This window comes from Guillardia theta, assembly GCF_000315625.1.
Source record: "Guillardia theta CCMP2712 unplaced genomic scaffold GUITHscaffold_41, whole genome shotgun sequence".
In the NCBI taxonomy this organism is placed as follows: Eukaryota; class Cryptophyceae; order Pyrenomonadales; family Geminigeraceae; genus Guillardia; species Guillardia theta.
The window spans coordinates 218,523-237,420 of NW_005434633.1; the positions used below are offsets into that span (position 1 = coordinate 218,523).

At 53.3% G+C, this 18,898-nt stretch overlaps 5 protein-coding genes across 5 annotated transcripts; 3 read left to right on the top strand and 2 right to left on the bottom strand.

Moving 5' to 3' along the window:
• Window positions 1–1,254: 1,254 nt before the first annotated feature.
• On the bottom strand, window positions 1,255–2,055 carry GUITHDRAFT_72411 (hypothetical protein; the record flags this gene model as incomplete). Its single annotated transcript, XM_005831217.1, has 1 exon — window positions 1,255–2,055. A coding segment is annotated over one exon (801 nt), but the record flags the coding sequence as incomplete, so codon positions are not given.
• Window positions 2,056–6,311: 4,256 nt separating this feature from the next.
• Window positions 6,312–7,653, top strand: GUITHDRAFT_153021 (hypothetical protein). Its single transcript, XM_005831218.1, has 2 exons — window positions 6,312–6,865; window positions 6,917–7,653. The coding sequence occupies exons 1-2, from the start codon at window positions 6,386–6,388 to the stop codon at window positions 7,478–7,480; spliced, it is 1,044 nt and encodes a 347-aa protein (XP_005831275.1). The 5' UTR covers window positions 6,312–6,385; the 3' UTR covers window positions 7,481–7,653.
• On the bottom strand, window positions 7,641–10,280 carry GUITHDRAFT_109751 (hypothetical protein; the record flags this gene model as incomplete). Its single annotated transcript, XM_005831219.1, has 11 exons — window positions 7,641–7,758; window positions 7,948–8,010; window positions 8,059–8,629; window positions 8,683–8,759; window positions 8,809–9,183; window positions 9,243–9,325; window positions 9,382–9,405; window positions 9,462–9,501; window positions 9,579–9,751; window positions 9,796–10,006; window positions 10,258–10,280. The coding sequence occupies 11 exons, from the start codon at window positions 10,278–10,280 to the stop codon at window positions 7,641–7,643; spliced, it is 1,758 nt and encodes a 585-aa protein (XP_005831276.1).
• Window positions 10,281–10,800: 520 nt separating this feature from the next.
• GUITHDRAFT_109752 (hypothetical protein) lies at window positions 10,801–11,784 on the top strand (the record flags this gene model as incomplete). Its single annotated transcript, XM_005831220.1, has 1 exon — window positions 10,801–11,784. The coding sequence occupies one exon, from the start codon at window positions 10,801–10,803 to the stop codon at window positions 11,782–11,784; it is 984 nt and encodes a 327-aa protein (XP_005831277.1).
• Window positions 11,785–14,065: 2,281 nt separating this feature from the next.
• On the top strand, window positions 14,066–15,475 carry GUITHDRAFT_109753 (hypothetical protein; the record flags this gene model as incomplete). The annotated part of the gene is made up of 1 exon (XM_005831221.1): window positions 14,066–15,475. The coding sequence occupies one exon, from the start codon at window positions 14,066–14,068 to the stop codon at window positions 15,473–15,475; it is 1,410 nt and encodes a 469-aa protein (XP_005831278.1).
• Between the last annotated feature and the right edge of the window lie 3,423 nt (window positions 15,476–18,898).

Genomic DNA, 18,898 nt, shown 5'->3' on the forward strand with positions numbered 1-18,898 from the left:
AAGAATGGCGAGAGGAGTGCAAGGGAAGATCAGAAAGAGAGTGGAGGGAGGGAGGAGGAGGCGGAGGAGGCGGTGGACTGGAGAGCATCTAAACTTACCGAAATTCCTCGTCCCCTCTTTTCTTCTTGGCGCTCAATCCCAGTAGCTCATGCCACTCCCTCACGCTCGCCTGCAGCTCCTCCTCTCCCTCCCCATTCCTCCTATCGGCCTCGTGGCCGTTGATACCACCGTTCTCAACCTCCTCTCCGCTCTCACTCTCGTCCTCGTCCTCCGCTACCATTCTTGCATTCCTCGAATTCTTCAAGAACCTCTCTTCAAAATCTGCACCATCTCGATCAGACTTGGAACACGAGAGAGCGAAGAGGAACGGAGAACAAAAGCATCAAGTTGTCACTATCACTGTCACCTTTTCCTCCTTACACAATTCTCCCCATCCCCATCCTCATCCCATCCTCATTCCCATCACACTTTTTCACCTCAATCACTTCATCATGCACTTCATCTCCACATCAATTTACCGTAGCTTTCCATTCGCTTCCTTATCCTGTTTGCAGAGTAGAACGAAGAGTTCTCCTCTTGACTTTCCTCGTCCTCCTCTAGCCTCCTGGCTGGGCAGTACCAGAATCCTCCTCCTCCCGACGACCTATCCCTTGCCCCTCCCTCCTCCTCTTCCGCTGCATCTGTCAAGATGTGGGTCGACGCGACGTCTACAAGACCGTGTCGTCTTGGCTGCAAGAGGAGTCAGAGCAGGAGGAAGAGGAAAATCCATCGAACCTTGTGGGCCTCCTTTGCATGTCCACTGTTAGCATGTCGAACGCTCTTCTCATGCCCATTTGCCAGTTTCCTCGCGCTAGTCAACGCCTTGTCTTCCCCACACTTCCTTTCGCTGCCTCTGCCTCTCTCCGCCTTCACCCGTCCATCGTGTTCGCTCTCCTCCTTCTCCTGTTCCTCCTCATCTCCAATCTCAACTCCAGCGATCGGCAGTATGCTCGCCTGCACTGTCAGCGAGGGGGTAACGTCGCAGTAGTGCTTCATGTACTCCAGCAGCGCCGCCTTCGCCTCCTCCCTCTCCATCATCTCTAGCCCGACCCATCGCTTCCAGCACATCCTCGCAAACATCCTCCACTTCGCGGGCTTCGCTTGCGTGCATCGCCCGACCGTCGCTCGGTGGTAGAGAGCGTGAGCCACAGCCTGCTGCTCCGTGCTCAGCCGTTGCGCCCGAACTTTTTCTGTCTGCTCCCACATGCTGATGATCTCCAGCTCCTGCAACATCTCAAGAGCCGTCGGTCGATCGGAGGGAGCAGTCGACCAGCTCCTCCTGATCAGCTCGGCCAGCGGGGCCCCTCTCTGACTGAGGATGGCGTCCAGCGGCGGCCTTGCCCCGTCCCTCGCTGCTCGCAGCGCCACCGTCTGCCCGGACAGGCCGGGGAGGGGGCGGACGCCATTGCAGATGAAGTGAAGGATCATGGCAAAAGAGTAGATGTCTACCCGCTCGTCATAGCTGGGGTCCTGCTGGAACACCTCGGGCGCCATGTACCGCAGGCTTCCTGTCTTCCCTGTCATCCTGTACCTGCCGTGCCGGAACCCGTTCTTCACCCTGCTCAGCCCGAAGTCGCAGACCTTCAACTTGCCCGACGAGCTCAGGAGCAAGTTTGCGGGCTTCAGGTCCCTGTGGATGACTGGGGGGTTGCAGTTGTGTAGGAAGCCGAGCGCCCTCCCCAGCTCGATCCCCAGCTGCAGCACCTTCTCCATCGGGGGGCACCACGGGTACCCCTGGGCCCTCTGCCGGATAAGGAAGAACTCCTCGAGGTTGCCGCCCGGCATGTACTCGTTAAGGATGAGGATGCTGTCTCCCGACAGCACGGCGCCGAGGAACATGACCAGGCAGGGATGCCGGAGGTGCGAGAGCACGCAGATCTCGTTGAGCAGGTCATTCCTTGCGACCTCCCTGCTGATGTTCCCGTCCGCCTCCTCCTCCGATCGCAGCATCTTCGCCACCACGTCGAGCCCCCTCCACTTCGCCATGTAGATCACGCCACCGTCTCCCTGCCCCATCCTCTTCCCAATGACAACCTCCTCCGGCTTCAGCAACCATTGCTCTGCCTTTCCTCGCAAGCTCACCGACTTGATGTGCCCTTGGCCCTTCTCCTCCCCCTCTCGCATCCTGTTGTGCATGTTGGAGAACCAGCTATCCTCGCTCAAGAGCAGGTTGTGAAGTGTCGTGCTCAGCTCAGCGTTAGCACCCTGATCATCTTCATCCTGCTTCCTGTCCACACTGACCCCTTCAGCAGGATCTTTCTCCTCCTGCCCGTTGGCAAACCGGACTTGTTTATCTGCTGAAGCATCCCGCGAGTCTCTTGTGGTTCGGGTCGATTCATCATGTCCCACGCACACCTCTGAATTGATTCCCACGTTTCTCTTCGACGAGCTATCGTCGCCCTGAAATGAAGGAGAGCTGAAAAGAATAAATCTCAGAGCGCAGGAGGCACATGTAAGACAGAGAGAAGGAAGTGTTAACAATCTTGACAGTCAAGGGAGAAAGAAGGGAGAGAAGAGACACGAGATAAGAAGTTCTGCAAGGCAGGCGGAGAGCAAAAAAGATCTCAACAACTATGTAACATACCTGCATGAAGAGCGCGAGGAGCGCGAGTTCGTCTCCGCTCTCTCCCTCACTGTCTCACTGCTCGACCTCAACCTGTCACCCTCGGTCAGCACGTCCAGGAGAGGACAAGCGATCAAGTACGAGGATGGAGAGATCGCTCTTCCACTGCCACCACATCCGTCCATCGGGCGCAGAAACTTCGAGACGGCGGGGATGTAAGAGTAAGTTGACAACCACAGCAGCAGAGCTTCTGCGCGGTATAGATCCGTCTTCTGCCCAGGTATCGCATGCTTGGGAGGGAAATCTACTTTTCCTCCTTGAGTACCCGACACGTAGGGATGAGTGACCTGTGTGAACAATGAGAAATATGTGCGATGACGTAGAGATAGAGCCAAGTGCTTCAGCAAGGGACGGGAAACAATGTAGGAGCCCGGTGTGAAGGAAGTGAGAGAGAGCTGGAGGCAACCCACCTTAGCGACATCATAGATCCTTCTGATGTTGCTGTATCGATCGTACATTGTCCATGTCTTGCCGTTGGAGCGACATCGGATGGCATAGATCGTGTGTGTACCACCTGGCGCCTTGACAGGCGAAACCCCCAAAATTTCCAAGTTGGAACTTAAATCCATTGTATCGCTGGAAGGCGATCGGATAAAAGTTGATGTCCAAGAAAAGTTTCTATAATACTTTGCTGCTGATATGCCGCATCTGATCTCAAAGTCAAGACTGATACTGACACATTGAATGGAAACAGGAGGTTAGAGGGTATCTGCAATCGCCCGATCGTACTAATTTTCTCTTGGCGTTTGCTCAGCACTACACTTGACTCATTCAACCAAACAGTTAGCGACTGCATGTGTGATTTGACTCTTCTCGCAAGCATATTGACTCTTTCGCTCTGCTCAATCTTTCTCAACTAATTCACCTATTCTCAGCAAGGCGATAGATCAAATGGCGGTGACCTTTTGGAATGTTGCATAACCCTAAGTACTGTCTCCCTGCTTCCATGGCCTTCATCTTTCTTGTTCCCTGTGAAGACTCTCTTCCTGTACCAAGATCAGCTCACCTTCTCGCCCTAGCTCCTCCTCCACCATCCGCCCCCTCCCTCTCCCTGTAGTTCTCATATGTCACGCAAACTCCACGTGGTGCTTGGCGAGGTTTTAACCGAAAACTTTAACTAATAAATATGATAAATATAAAGCATAACTATCTATTTCTATACTCAAGTTACATTAATTTAACTCAAAATAAAGAATATATTGGGTATTAACTGACCTGGCTTAGTAAAGCGGTCCATGGCGTCGGAGGGGTATAGATGTTTGGGGTAGCTTTTCAGGGGTGGGGGTATTTAAACCCCCATGGAGAAGGGGTACATGTAACAATTGGAAGTTCACTCCACAAGGGGTAGTACCAAAATACCGGTGATGGTAATAACACAACTATGCATAAGGGGTAAAATCGATGGTAAAGAATGGGGTACTTATAGGTCCCATACGCATTTGACTGGTTTTTTGTGGGTAGGGTACCAAAATCTCCTGTACAATGGGGTGGGTAACAAATAAAAGTAGGTAGGGGTAGGTAGGTTTCTCAATCTCACCCCTACACTGGAGATAGAAAAAAGGGAACAAACTACGTACTTCAGGTCTATGACTACCCCTTTCAAAGTCGCCATACACACTATTTGGAAGCTAGTACCCTAGCATTTCACTCAAAATTCCTTCTGAAACACCCGGTGGATACTATCACCCTACCATCTATGAACATCTTTGTACCACCCCACCTGTGTGTAGTTTGAAGAGGTCCTATCGCGTCGAACTAGTTGGTTGGCCTGGTGTCAATGCCGCGACTGCTGTCGTAAACTTTCACGGTTCCGGCCGCGGGCCCGGCCGGGGCCCGGCCGGCCCGCCGGGGGCCGCCCGGGGCACTGTCAACCGTCACCGGCAGGCTAGTCGCTGCGCCGAGTCAACTGAGGGCCAAGTACGGTCACCAGACCGGCGTACGATACGGTCCGCCCGGCGGCGGGACCCGCCAGCCGCCGACCGTCAGTGCTGACTGCGGCCCGGGTCGCCGCGGGCCCGGGGCCCGGCCCGGGCCGATCCGGCCGCCGCGCCGGGGACTCGGACGCACGGTCCGATCAAACGGATCCGCCCTGGGGCGGCGCCCCCCCCGGCCCGCCGGGCCGGGCCGCGCGACCAACGTTGAACTTCGGAACTTCGAGGCGGCCGGACTGGCCCGGCTCGGGCCGCCGTCTGAAATTCGGAATGGCCCGGTGACGCACTGGCACAGACTCGGACCGTACCGTACCGTCACGGTACAGTACCGTACAATTTCCGAGAAACTGATTGTATACCGCCCGGGCGCGGCCGGCCCCGGCGCTCGGAGGCCCTGGTCGCCGGCCGCACCCGGGCCGCGCTAGTACTGTGACGCCGGACTCCTGGACTGAGTCGGGCGGCACACGCGGCGGCTGCCGCCCGCCGGGAGGCTGGGCGAGTCGGCTGAGTGAGCCCGGCGGGCCGCACTGCTCACAAGTCCGATCCACGCGAGTCACGAGTGCCACCGCCACTGACGGACACCGACGAGTCAGCCGGCGATACGCCCGTTGGGGGCCGAATAATCACCCGATCCGATTCATCGGTAGCCCTCCCCCCGCAGTGACTGTGGTAGGGGTGGAGGGGTCAGTTTCTCGGCATCATATCCCTCAGTCAGCCTTACAGGACTGGTAGATATGAGGGGTGGGATTGATTGATGCTCGGGGTGTGAGGGGTGGGGTTGGGGTTGTCCGAGCCCCCTGATTACCATCCGATGATCAGAAATAGACCGAAAAAACAGTCTCCGAAAATCTTGGGGGCATGGGTTGTATCTCTCAGAGGAGGGGTGGTCAGATCATTTGTCTTGCTGGTACCGGGTACTCTGAGGATATTCATCCTTGGATATCGTAGGGTAGTTAAAGAAGGTTCTAGGACGGTGGGGTTATGCTGCCAAGTTGGGGTCTAGTCGGAAGGGAGGGGTACTCGGGTGTTGCTTTTGTACTGGAATAGCACGCTGAGCAAGGTCTTTTGGTCAAACTCCATAGACCCCCCACCCCCTTGTTCAGTAAAGGTACGGCCTTGACGACACTATGTGGGGTGGTGCAGCTGGTAATTCAAGGGGTAGCTGTCTCCGATGGTGACTCGAATAGGGGGTGGGGGTACCTTGTAAGTACAATCCAGGGGTGGTCAAGTTGCAACAAAGACAAGAGAAAAGGTAGGTGCTGCTGCTGCTGCTGCTGCTGCTGCTGCTGCTGCTGCTGCTGATGATGATGATGATGATGATGATGATGATGATGGTTGTGATATTGGTTTGTATCAGAGCACATATTGGATGAGAGCCTCCATGGAGAGATAGGGCGAGAGAGAGATAGTACAATAGACGAAGACTTGAGGGGAAGTGAATAGAGGAGTCAGCTGGGAAGAAAAGATGTACAGCAACGCATTTCTCAAAGATACAAGGAGGATTTCAAGTAACACATTTCTGTGACGGAAACGAGTATATCTCCATACGACGAAAGTAACTGCAATTTGAAATTTGAGGGAAGTGAACGGAAGGCGAGAAAAGAATATTCCCCACATCAGCGAAACCTTAGAAAGAACATTCTCAACAGTGAAATTTTGTTTTCTTCACACAACATAAGAGCTTTTGTACATCCATCCAACTTGCGTTTTGATAGCTGATCTTTGACCAAACTTTTTCAGACTCGGAAGCAAATCTCACGCAAAACTCAGATTGACAGCAAGTGGAAGCGAGATGCAGGCAGAGACATCGGAAGTTGTTGTTGAACTTGAAGACCCTGTTGTTAACATCATCACCGAAACATTGCACAGCTCGCTCACAATCGGTGATGAGAATGTTGAAAACACGAACAGTATGACGGAAAGTTCTCACGGCGATGAATACAACTTGCAAGTTCCCCCGAGAAACTCGAGCGACATGTCGCAGAATGTGGGCCACTCCCATGGTGGGTTGAACGCAAACTCTCCTGTCACCACAGGAACCCCCGTCGTGGTGGGAAACCCAGTGAGCATGGCGATTGCAATGATGGACCAAAATTGCTGCCAGCAGTGTTGCTCTTGTTCTTGTGTCCCCAACCTAGATCTCAAGAGTCGGAATCAAGCAAGAATATCGAGCATCGTGCTAGCTGTCATCGTGCTTGTTCAATGCGTAGGCAGCGACGTGCTTGCAAGCAAGCTCGCCATGCAGGGATCAGCCTACCCTTCCTCCCCTCAGGTCCGAGCACGCCCTCCTTCTCCCTTCACTTGATTGACATGATTGCAACAGGGCTCGGCCAATCACACGGAGCTTGTCTTGGACGCTCCTCTCCTCTATGTCAACGGCTGCATCTCAAGCGGCCACCCACCTAGCAGGGTCTACATGGCAATAGCCTTCTTGTTTGTGTCGGCTGCCATCACTTTGGTATTCACCGTGCGGTATCTGGTTCTCGCTCAAGGAGCTGGGTTGTGCTGTGCAGCCGGTCACTGCGGCAAAGTGCTGACGGTCCAGATGATCCTGGGGCTGAGCATTTTCTCGCTCATCCTCTCCCTTCCCCTCTACACCTGGATGTTGTGGCATCTACTGCAAGACACCTTCCAGTGCCAAACCTGTCTGGCCAAGACGCTGCCGACGTACGAGCTGCAGTCGGCATGCGCGGCGAAACTCTCAATCGGAAGCGAGATCACTGGGTTGAGCAGCGCTGCAGGAGCTTTAAGTGTTGTTGCGATCCTTAGCGCAGCCCGATATTGCGTCCTCGTCCCCTCTGCGCTTCATGAGGCCATGGCGTTCAAAGCACAAGGCATTCTGTATGCCCATCAGGTCAATCAATACTTTGCAAGAAGAGTCTTCTAATAGCTTCTTGCGACGCACCAAAAGGATTTTGTCGATGCTAGACTTGCGAGTCTTGCTGTTGGCCTTTTAGTCGCTGTGTTCCTATAGGATTAGTTTTCATCTCACTTTATATCCCTTCTGGTCTTTCATATAATTTTTCCGATCCAACATAGATAGTACACTAGAGCTCGTGATCGCTCTCGTTGACTTCTCGTGTCACCCCCTCGAACACGCTCCCATCGGTTTCGTTGCAATCCTTCTTGGAGGGTGAAAACAGATCCCAGCTCCTCAAGTCCGTGCTGACAAGACATGGAGTGAGAACAGATGTGTTCAGAAGATCGGAGTCGAGAAATGAGCAATGGCAAGAAGAGGAGGGAAGGAGAAGAAGCAGAAAGTCGGTCAGCAAGTAGAGCAATCTGATGGAAGAGGGTGGATGTAGTGAAGTTGCAGACCTTGGAACGAGCTGATTCAGGAGCTTTCGTGCCAACCTCACCCCCCGGACCATGATCTGTCCTCCCTTGGAGACTATCGCTCCGTCCTTGAGCTCAACGCTGCCACTGGCGGTCAACCGACAGCGCCGTGCCTCCTCTTGAACTTACTCGTAACTTTGCGACGACGTCGGTTCCTTCGCCACCACTGGCAAACCCTTGAGAAGTTTATTCCTCGCCCAGTCATACAATCTGATCTGAACCGGCGCGATGCTCGGGTGAGACGCGCTGCTGGAGTTGTGAGGCAGGAGGGAACAGTTGACATTCGGCCAGGTGATGTTGAAGGTGTCAAAGGAGCCAGGAAGGGGAGCGGCGCCGGGGGCGGATCTTTCACCCTGCCCTGCCGCACGTTCGCCCTCAGAGCTCTGAGAAGTGTCAAGCTTGGAAGATCGTGAAACTTCTACTTCCGCTCCCGAGCAGTTGGGGACCATGAAAGTCCCTGGAGCTGCTGGTGCCTTGTGGCGATAGAGAGAGAAGCTGTCGAGACTTGTTTGCATCTCCCGCCTCGGCTTCTTGACCTCATTGGAAGAAAGCTGGTTCTCGATCGAGAGGTTCTTGGGGCCTCCCTGCGGATTGATCTGCACAGATGCGATCGGATTGTGCCTCTTTGTACCAGGTCTCGCTGATCCAAGATCTTTGAAAAGTTTCTTCTTCGGAGTTGGCGTTTGTGAGAAATCCTTCCCTGCAAAAAGGATCGCCCCTGAGATGAATTGCAAGCATGAGGACTTGTCTTACGTAGATGTTTCATTAAGTACTTCTTGCTGTACTTGTCTGCATTCTTTATCATGTTCGACGAAGGTATCGGTGTCATCCTGGAGTAGAAATCAGCAATCAAAACATCCTCACAGCAGCGCATCTCACGAGGCTTTCCTCTCGCTTGCTCTCAGCAACTTCTTCGTCCTCTTCGACATCTTCTTCTGCTGCCCTTGCTTCACTCCCCCTTGCGCCCCCTTGAAATTCATCCACGGTCTTTCGATGTCCTCCTCCTCGTCCACAGAACTGACTAGCCAGCTGTCGGACTCGTACTCCTTGTACTCCGGTCGTTTCCGATGCACTTTCTTCCTCCGGCTGGCCTTCTTGTGCCTGCGGGAGGTGAAAGCCTCTTCGTTCTGCCTGAGAAACGTGCGGTATGAGTTGTCCAGGTCCTGCCGACCTTCAGTTGGGTTCATCCTCAGGTATCTGTTGAACAGCCTTGCGTGCTGCAGAAATCTCTTCCAGCGATCCTCCGAGATGTACCTGGCGCAGGAGCACATCAGCGTTCCTCGTCTCCTCCTCGTCTTGTAGAATAGACTCACAAACCCTCCTCCAACTCCTCATTCGTGACGCGGGAGCAGTCGACTTCGAGCCCGATCATGGTGATGTTCTCGACCGGTCCGAGCTGTGACAAAAATTCGAGTGAGGGAGGGAAGAAGGAGGAGAGCGGAAGTTCATCACGGCTTCTTGTTCAAGCTCATCCTCCTGACACATTTGAGAACTGTGAATGGTAGTGTTTCTCACAGAACATGTCAGATCACCAGCTCTACTTGCCACTCGTATCCTCGCTTCATCGCCATCCTTGAAGAGAATCAGAATTCGCAAGGGCAGTATGCATCATTCAGTCTCCCCAGGGCCAAAGGAAAGGATGGACTCACATGAAGTTTTGTTCATCCTCCGTGTTCTCCCAGGAACTTGAGGAGGATTCGGTGGCAGAGTCGTCATCTGAATCTTGCCCGGTCTCCGAGGAGGAAGGGTCAGAGCTCCTCTTACTCGATTCTATCGCAAACGACTCGTCCTCCTTTTCACTATGCCTTTCAACCCCTTTCGCCTGCCCCTTGTCACATTCCATGGCAAGGTCATCGCGAGCCCCACCTCGTCATTGGACCTGGAGTATACAGATCTCGACGACTTGGCCGATCTGGAGGATCTTGCCACGTCGGACTTGGACACTGAAACCGAAGAGCTTTCGGTTTCTCCTCTCCGGTCGTTGGAGGTGTAAGAGATAACAGGGTTGCTAGATGAATCAGGGAGGATTTCATGCAATCGAGTGAGGAGTACGAGGCTTGATATCAGCAGAGCAGACCTTTGGATGCTCAGAGTGAGAGAACGAACTCAAATAGATCACAGGACAACTGTTCAGACCAATCTTTCTCTCTCCTCTTCCACCATCCCCTCCCTCTTACATGTCCTGCAATCTTTCGCTTTCCCGCCTTTCTCAGAGCCTCATAAGCTATTTTCTCCTACTATCCTCTCCTTACATGATCCTCTCCTTCTTCCTCATCTCCTGACATCATCGTCTCCTGATCCCCTTCTTCCTCCTCTTCTCCTGCATACCTGGATGCTCGGAACGCTGCCATGGCGCCACTCCTCTCAACACTGCATGGTCCCGAATCCCAGCAACCCTCTCATACCTCACCCTGCACCTAGTCACCATGAGTGACCGTGACCCGGACCGGCGGCCGCCCGGCCGCCTCCGGGCCCGGCCCGCCACTCGTGACTGACCGTACGGTCGCGGCGCGCGGCCGGACGATCCGACGGTCCGACTGAGTCAAGCTCACTATCAGGCCAGCACGATTGCGGAGCGGCCCTCGAACGGGCTTGTATCCACAGGCTCAGTAGTATGACCCCGGCGTTCAACCGGCAAGTTACGCCGCGAGCACGCCGGGCCCTCTGGCGCGGACTTGCTGTAAGTGAAGACGACAGTCGGATCACGGTCTGCTCAGTCTGAGTCGACATGCCATGAAAAAAAAACATCAATCCTACCAGAGAGATGCTGCCTTTCCTCTTTTCTACTCTCTGACTCTGAGGTCAGCGCGATCTTCTAAACACTTCTCCCCTGATAGGTGCCACGGTACGACCTCGGCACTTCTGCATCCGATGATGGTTCGCCGCATGTTTGTAGTGTTGGCAGCGACCATAGTAGCAGGACAAGAAGAGCACTTCCTGCATGGCAGCGGTACCATAGCGCACTTGTCGACCACGCGCACCATGCCCCTCCAGGTCCTCGCTGGGGTCTTCAAGGTAGGAGCGTATCAACGAGAGAGCCTCAAGCTCGACTACAGCGCCGTGAAGAAGCTCGAGCGAGCCCAGGCGTCTTCACAGCTGTTCCGCATGAAGCTCAATGCTTGCTTCCAGTCCAAGGTCCCCCAGAGCCTGCCGCCAAGCATGCTCTTTGACGGAACCTCAGAGAGCGAGCGAGACGATCCTCACTTCGGGATGGTTTGTCAAGCTGACATGACGGTCTGTTTGAAGCACGATGCGTATCTCTCTGTCTTGCTCCAGACCGTGATAGACAACCCAGCGAGCGACGTCATAGCAGTCATGCCGGGCCCGGCGGGGTCGGTGGATTACAAGCAAGTACGTGTCAAACAGCACGAGTACATCTCGTTCGAGATGGCAGAGACGCCAGACAAGGTGTGCGAAAAGATCTACCAGCTCAGCCGGCTATGTCACGTTCTGAAGGACGAGTTTATCGGAGAGCAAGCGAGGATTGCAGCTACGGGGATACTGGTGAATGGCAAGAGAGAAGACTTCGAGCTCGGGGCTGAGGTAGTGAGATCGTTCTTGTCAGAGGCCAAGGCTGATCCCGACCTTTGCGAGCTTTTCGACTGGCAAGTGCCCATGTTTGTGTGCTATGCTCCCATTCGAACAGATCTCGATGCCTGCAGGTCAGACATCGAGCTCCTCAGGTCCCAGATGGCTGACATGAGATCAAGAGACGAGACCCTCAGATACTTCATCCGCAATGCCCTTTCTGAATACTTGGCGGACAGTTGGGTTTCGCTCAAAAGCTCAACCATCTGTGTGCTAGAGAATCTCTATGACTATCTCAATCCACAACAAACAGAAGATTCTGAGTGATGTAGAAGCGCGATGCTGTTAGGCTGCCGTCAGCTTGCGCCGGGACCCAGTCCCTGGCACAGTGCGGGAGGAGAGACATAGTTTGCGAATAGCTTGAAGCCGCCTCCTGTTGCGATCGTAATACATCACAGCTGTCCCTGTCACAGCCTTGGTAATTAATGCTGCTTATGGTCGAGACGATGTGCAGCCTGCATTCACACCCGCCGTCGGGATGCCCACCGATGTGTCCAGACCTCTCCCGACAGCCCGGCCGGCTGACAGCAGAGCACAGCCCGCATCTACCTCCCGACTAGTATCGCCAAAGCCTGCATGGTCTCCTACCCACGTGTGATGTTACTGCAAGCCCGCTTCCGAGCGCCAATGAAGCGGACTGGCAAGATGGGGGTGGGTGGGATGATGATACTGTCGCACATAGGGGTGGTACTTCCCCTTCGGCCTGTCAGCCTCAGGCTGTCCCCCGCTTGATCTCTATCCACACACCCATCCCTTCCATCCCGATCAGCAGCCTTCCTTGCTGCTTCCCCCCTGTAAGCTACCTCCTCCGCCTTGACGTCCCTCCTCGTCGACCTATCGCCAGCCCCTCGATTACGCGGCAAGCGTGCAGCTCGAGTCTCGTCGCCACATGAGCTGGCCGGGCCCTCTGGCGCGGACTTGCTGTAGGTAGTACTCAGTGTGCCGGGCAGTGCTAGGAGTGCTGTGGCTGAGGCGTTAGTGCTGCATCCAGGCTGGCGCGGTTAGATAAGTAGCAGGAGCGAGCGAGTAAGGTTGTAGATCTTGCCATGACAACAATAAATCAATAAAGAAACGACGTGATCTGTCAATGTAAAAACGGCGAGCACGGGGCTCAAGAGTTCTGATGCTTGCCACAAAAGGATCAGACTCACATTGGAGCGGCTGGAACAAGTTGTTCCTGCATCACATCTGGGAACTAGTCACTGAGTCAAATCATCTTACAGAAAAGCTGCTTCTTGACTATTAGTGAAGTGGATATGCACAAACAATTATCCTTCACTTTCTAACTTGTTTTGTGACAAGCATAAATTTACAACTAAGGGTTGTCCAGGTTTTGTCTTCAATGTTTCACTATACTTTATTATCCAGCAGTATCAGGTACAATCAGGTGTCTAGATATCTTAGTTCATAGTTTCATAGAGTTCCTAGCTACGCAATCACTCATGTTAGATATTTCTGCCAGAAATGGCTGTTTCAAGGTTTGCGCCAAAAATGTCGTTATTGCTGCCATGTACACAACATGCAAACTTGTTAGAGCAGAACTCATTGCTCACTTTTTCGCATTGCGTTTGAATCCGAAGAATCCAAGCACCATTCTTCGCATTTCCTTCCTGCACTCCAGTTGAAGTGTCATGGGGTTGTCGATCGGAATGTCTCGGTGCGACTTGTTCCTGGACGAAGAGGACGAAGAGGACGATCGGGAAGAGGGAGGAGGAGAGTGGGCGTCAGTGCTAGGCGAAGCACGGGACGAGGAGCAGGACGAAGGAGAAGGCATTTCCGTCGATCTTGTCAGTGGGGTGCTGGGCGCGTGGGTAACGGGTTTATAAGGGAAGGAGCCGGGATTCGCGGGGACGTTCGAAGGTAAAAAAAATCCTTTTTTATCAGATCGGGGTTCGAAACGACGTGAATTCGGAACCTTACGACCAGGCGGTGGAACTGGGGATCTGTAATCGAGTCTTTTCCCATTTCCTAGCTAGTCGGACGGTCAGTCGAATTGCACCAGGAGACTGAAATCGCGCTCCTAGGTTCCCTTTCTCCCTTGAAAAAAAGGGGAACCTGTTTTCCAGAACCCGTTTGACTGGTAAGATTTTACTCATTCCTTTACCGTGGGCCTGGCAAATCACTTGAACTTCCGTGACGGTGTCCCGGCCGCCGAAGTTCGGCGCCGGGATCATCCGTTGTCCTCGTACTGATGAAAGTTTTGACTTGCTTCACATCCGGGCCCGGCACGGCGGCCCGGCCGGGCTCCGGCACTGTGACTGAACTCTAAAAAAGACTGACAGAAGTGACTTTTTGTTTCTTTTACCCCCTGTGTGTGTAAAGGAGGCAGATAGTAGTGTTGAAGAGCGGGAGGGAGAGGCAGCCGGGGCAAGGCTAGTAGGTAGGATGAGGAAGTAGAGGGGCTAAAGGCTGCGAGGCATGATGGACTGATGTACACATGATTAGAGTAGACGTTCACTGCGATATGAGAAGTCGACGGAGATAAGAAAGTAGGGACCAGACTGATCTGTCTTTGGAGTCTGTCACAGCCCTTTCATACCTTCCACGCATGTTGGGCGGTAGAATCATCTTAATGCAAGTTTCACCATGTCTCGTTGCGCTACTCCTCTCTATCGCTCTCATCGCTCATTCATCAGCTGGTCTAGAGAAGCCTCTTCGCAGCCAACACGAAGACTCCTTCACTGTCGATTCGCATCAGACCAGAAATGGCCATCGCGTGAATTTTTACAAGGGCTGTCAAGGATGGACCATCAGTGGCGGTAAGAACATGACAGGCCCGTTCCTGTGCCATGGTTTGTTGTGCGCTCAAGACTTTGGGGACCTCGTGTGGTATTGGACGGCACCAGAGAATTTCACGAGGCTTCTTAATGAATCTTATGGTGGAATGCTTCGTGTGAGGTCCGGCTTCTTCGAGATCCAGAGAAGCGAGATGGAGAAGTTCTCGGGCAATGGCAGGGAAAGTGACGTTGCGATCAGGGGGGCATCGGGCGCCTGTATCTTCGCCTTCCAAGTACAGACTTATGGGGAGTACCTGCTGGACCGATCGTTGCCATTGGACGAGAGGTACGAGTGGAAAGATGAAGAGGGCGCAATCGTGTCTCCTTACGTCATCGGAGAGACGCTGAGAGGTGCCGTTGAGCTGAGAATCCGGGGAGGGTACTACCCTGGTGACGAGATCGCCTTCCTCCAATCTGTTGAAATCCTTCTGCCCATTGAACCCGCAGCACCAGAAGCACTCGAACAAGCACGTATCGACGAGGACAGTCCTCGGGTCGAAATAACAGCAGCCGCATCATCGGATGAGCGACAAGCAGCTGCGGGGGAGATCGGAGGAGGCAGGGCGTCTGCAAGCTCAAACTTCGTCGTGGACGCTCGCACGAGCACGCAGGCTACGAGCTTTGCCGTAGCTGGCCGAGCCTCATCCTCAGAGGAGCCAAAGGTCGCACGAAAGCAGAAGAAGTCGGCTGAAGAAACACAACTGCAGGCACAAGGGAACGAATTGAAGAGGATGGGAGGGGAGGCGGAGAGAAGACGGCAAGGCTTGACAACAAGAGAGCGGGCTGAGGCTGCCAGACTATCGACTGCTGATTCTCAGCTCCCCCCTCACATCTGCGGGGACAGGCGCTCGAGCTCCTTCCCCGCAGAGCTCGAGAGGTTCAGTGAGGAGCGGAGGCTCCTGCTGCTCGACTGCATTGTCGGAACCGCCTCTTCCTTTGCTCTGACGAATTCGAGCCTCTTGCACAGCATGGAGGGCAGAGTGGAAACGATCCCTCTCGATAGCATCTCAAGCTTGACAACCAACAGTGAGGGCAAGATCATCTTGCTCGGCCGCTGGGAGGAGGAGGAGGAGGAGGAAGAGCCGGAGACACTCTTGACTGGGCCGCACATCTCCACGTTCAACATCGTCTCCATGGCGAATTTCTTGGAGCGGGTACACGAGGCCATCATGTTTAGTTAGAGGCGAATGTAATGAAAGAATCAATCATCAATCCGAGGTGTAGAATCATTGGCGCCATTTTTGGCGCAGGATGCGGTCACTGGTCTGCCAGCTTCACTGGCATCCCAATGGCATGGCTGCGGTGGTCCCGACGCTGAAATCAATACAAGAGTTGCGAAATAAGACAAGTGAACAAGTGAGACAAGAATAAAAGATGGCAGGTTGCGCCCAGCTTCATTTTGCTGCAAAGGTCGAGAATGTCCAGGTTTGCACACAGTTTAGAGTAGGGCTCCATTGTAAGAAGCTGGCCGTGGCGATATATTAGGCTGATAGACTAACCCCTGCTAGATGTGTGAAACCATCCCCGCCCTTCTGATATGCAAGCTGACGCTTGAAGAAGGCAAACTCCACTGCGGTGGGCCTTGGGGCAGATGAGGCGAAAAGAGCTTTCTATGGGTGCACATGCATGGGCACCTATAGGTGAAGGATAGCTCTTGATCTTGATACCTGCTTTCCTGAGGAGAATGAAAATGTTGTAGGGGAACTATGTGAGCCCATGCATGAACGGACGGGGCTGCTCGGAGCTTTCTCTTCAAGTACAGCTGAAGAGGAGATCAGACGTCTTAGAGGTGCATGTTTTCAGATTTTTCATAGAAATAGTCAGTCTGGATTCATGAAGGAAGTTGGGTTAGACGTATTCAAAGATGATATACCCTCAACGCTCCAGCAGTCTGTGATGCTAACAGACAGTTTCTTGGGTTTCCTTTGGGGAATCCCGCAAGCATTCATAATATACAGGATGAACCTTTAGCGTAGTACACGTAGCTCAAGAAGAACTTGCGCTGGATTTTCTCTATTAAGAGGAAAGCAGTGTGGCAGAAGGAGATCTATCTCTATCTCACTTTATTCGCACACAACAAAAGAGACAAGCCGACAAACACAGGCGTTGCCCACACACAAAAGGGGAGGATGACCCCCTAGTCCTGACGACGATGATCCTATACAGCTTGACTCTCCTGATTGTCCTCGTACTGATTTTAACTTAACTTTGAGTAAAAGCCCAACTCACTGGGGCACAAGGCGCGTTTGGCATTTTACGGCCCTCTTGTGTTGGGGCGCACCATAACTTTTTTGACGGCGAAGTTAACGGGTAGGAGGGACCTATCATAAGAGGGCACCAGGGGGGGGGTAAAGCAGGGGTCCCTCGGAAGTTAACAGATTGATCATACTAACGCAGTTTTTCACTCAATTAAATAAATCCGCAGAGGGAATGATAAAAAGTGCACCTGGAAGGGGGGCGACGACCAAGCATGACCATGCGAGCTTTCCTCCTCCTGACAGCGATCGCGGCAGCATCAGCCGTCACTTGCAACATTGCCAAGAAGAGCGATGTCACCGTAGGTGAGCCTTTCTTTCTCACTTTGATTCGTATACGCTTTGCGATCGTTTGTCAGTCATTCGTGGCTGCAGGAAGCTGCGGAACGAAAACCGTCCAATACGGCAGCTGTCTCTCGCAAAGTGATGCGGACACCCGATTGGCTTCAGAAGTTTCGAGCGTAGCCATCACACCTTCAACCGATGACATGTGTGCAAAGACCCTCACGTACACTTGCTCTCTGTACGGCTTGGTGAGATTTGCAATGCATGATGGATGGTATCATTAGGGGTGATGTTTGTATAGACCGCCAAGGCCACCAAGTGCTCGGACCTGTGCACATTGTATCAATCAATGACCTTAGGCTGCACTTCAGACTCCCAGTGCGCAACGACGTCAACCAAAATTGTGGAGTGCTGCAGCTTTACGAGGTCTGCCATCTCATCCTTGTGCACCGTCGATTCAACCAAGCTTGACTCGATTGTCGCTTCCGTAAAATCCAATGGAGGATGTAGTGAAAATGTCAACTGCACTTCAGCAGCGCCCAGGAACCTTTCGTCGCTTTACATGCCTCTGCTGCTGTCGTTGGTGGGGTATGCGATGACCTCTCGGCTGTGAGGGCTCAGTCACGAGGTGATGGTCGTCGTGACGGGTGTTGAGCTTCAGCGGGGCCCGAGGCAGGGATGCTGAAGGCTCTCAGGCTTTCCTTTCCTGAAGGACTGGCAGGACTGTACTATGATGCCTGGGGCATGCGGAGAAGTAGAGGGAGGGTGAAAGCTGAGTAGAGGCACGTTGTTGAAAGAATAAACCGTCACTCAATGCGTCTGATCTGCCGACCTGGATGCACTATGGACGCTGTCGGGGAGAAGTGTCAGCCGCTGTCTGGCCTTTGATCGCACGTCACAACAAATGAAGCCTTCAATGTACAGAGCTTGTGACTAGCCCAACCAGATGGGCACAGTAATAAACTCGTCTGTATTCTCTTCAAACACAACATAGACAAGTTTTGCGTGGTGATTTTATATTCCCTTGTTGATGCTCTGCCTTGATCCCATTGCTTGGACCTCTGACAAGTGCATCTATCGCCACATGATGAAGATTTCAAGTGCACAACAAGTTGTCAGATGAAAGGTGAAAACTGAATCAAGATGCGGCTTCAAAGCTGGGATGTCCTAAAGATGAAGCTAGATTGGTGACATACATGAGATTGGCATGTATCAAGCAATGCTCGGCTGGTGCAGGAACAGTATGCTATCCTTAGTCAGTATTCATGCCGCAAACACATGAGGAATCACAACCATCCTAGACCTTCCAAGAAAGAAAGAGGTAAAAATCAAAACTAAAACTCTAAAACTTTTAAAGGTCAAGCTACTAAATATCAGTCAATTTTAGGTCAACCCGTCAGTCGGAGCGACGACGTCGGAGAAGAACCCCGGTACACTGCGTGCTATTGTACTGAGTGGAATACCTGCCAGCGACGCAGGCGATGCAAGTGAACGCGCTGGGCCCATCGAGGACCAGGTATCCTGGAACGCAGCTACAGTTCCTGATCGAGGTAGATCCATTGACAGAGACGGAGTGGTCGGGGCATGGTATACAATTGGCCACGTCGTTCCCGCCGAAAGAAGGGAGATAGATCGTCCTTGTATGATCCCAGCGGGCACTGCCTGCAGTACAGCGCCCCGTCCTGATACGCCTTCTCATAGCCAGGGTCGCAGAGGCAGGATTCGAGCCACTTGGACTCCTCGGCGGACACGGAGTGTATAGGACAATTCGAGCACCCGAGGCTGGAGAGGGCGTCCGCGTACGTGTTCTTGGGACATATCGTACAGCTGTAATTCCCCAGGCCCGACCGTTGAACCAGTGGCGTCGTAGGTCTCCGAGTAATACCCCCTCGAGCACTGCACACAGGAGTTCCCAACACGGTAAGGGCTGGTAGGTGTCAGAAGGGCAGGCGCTGCACTGTAACATGCCGCGAGTCCTTGTATCCTTGTAATAGCCCGGGGGGCACCCGGCAGCTACGGTGATTCCGTGAATGCCACCTCTTGCTCCTCTTGCCCGTCCTTTCA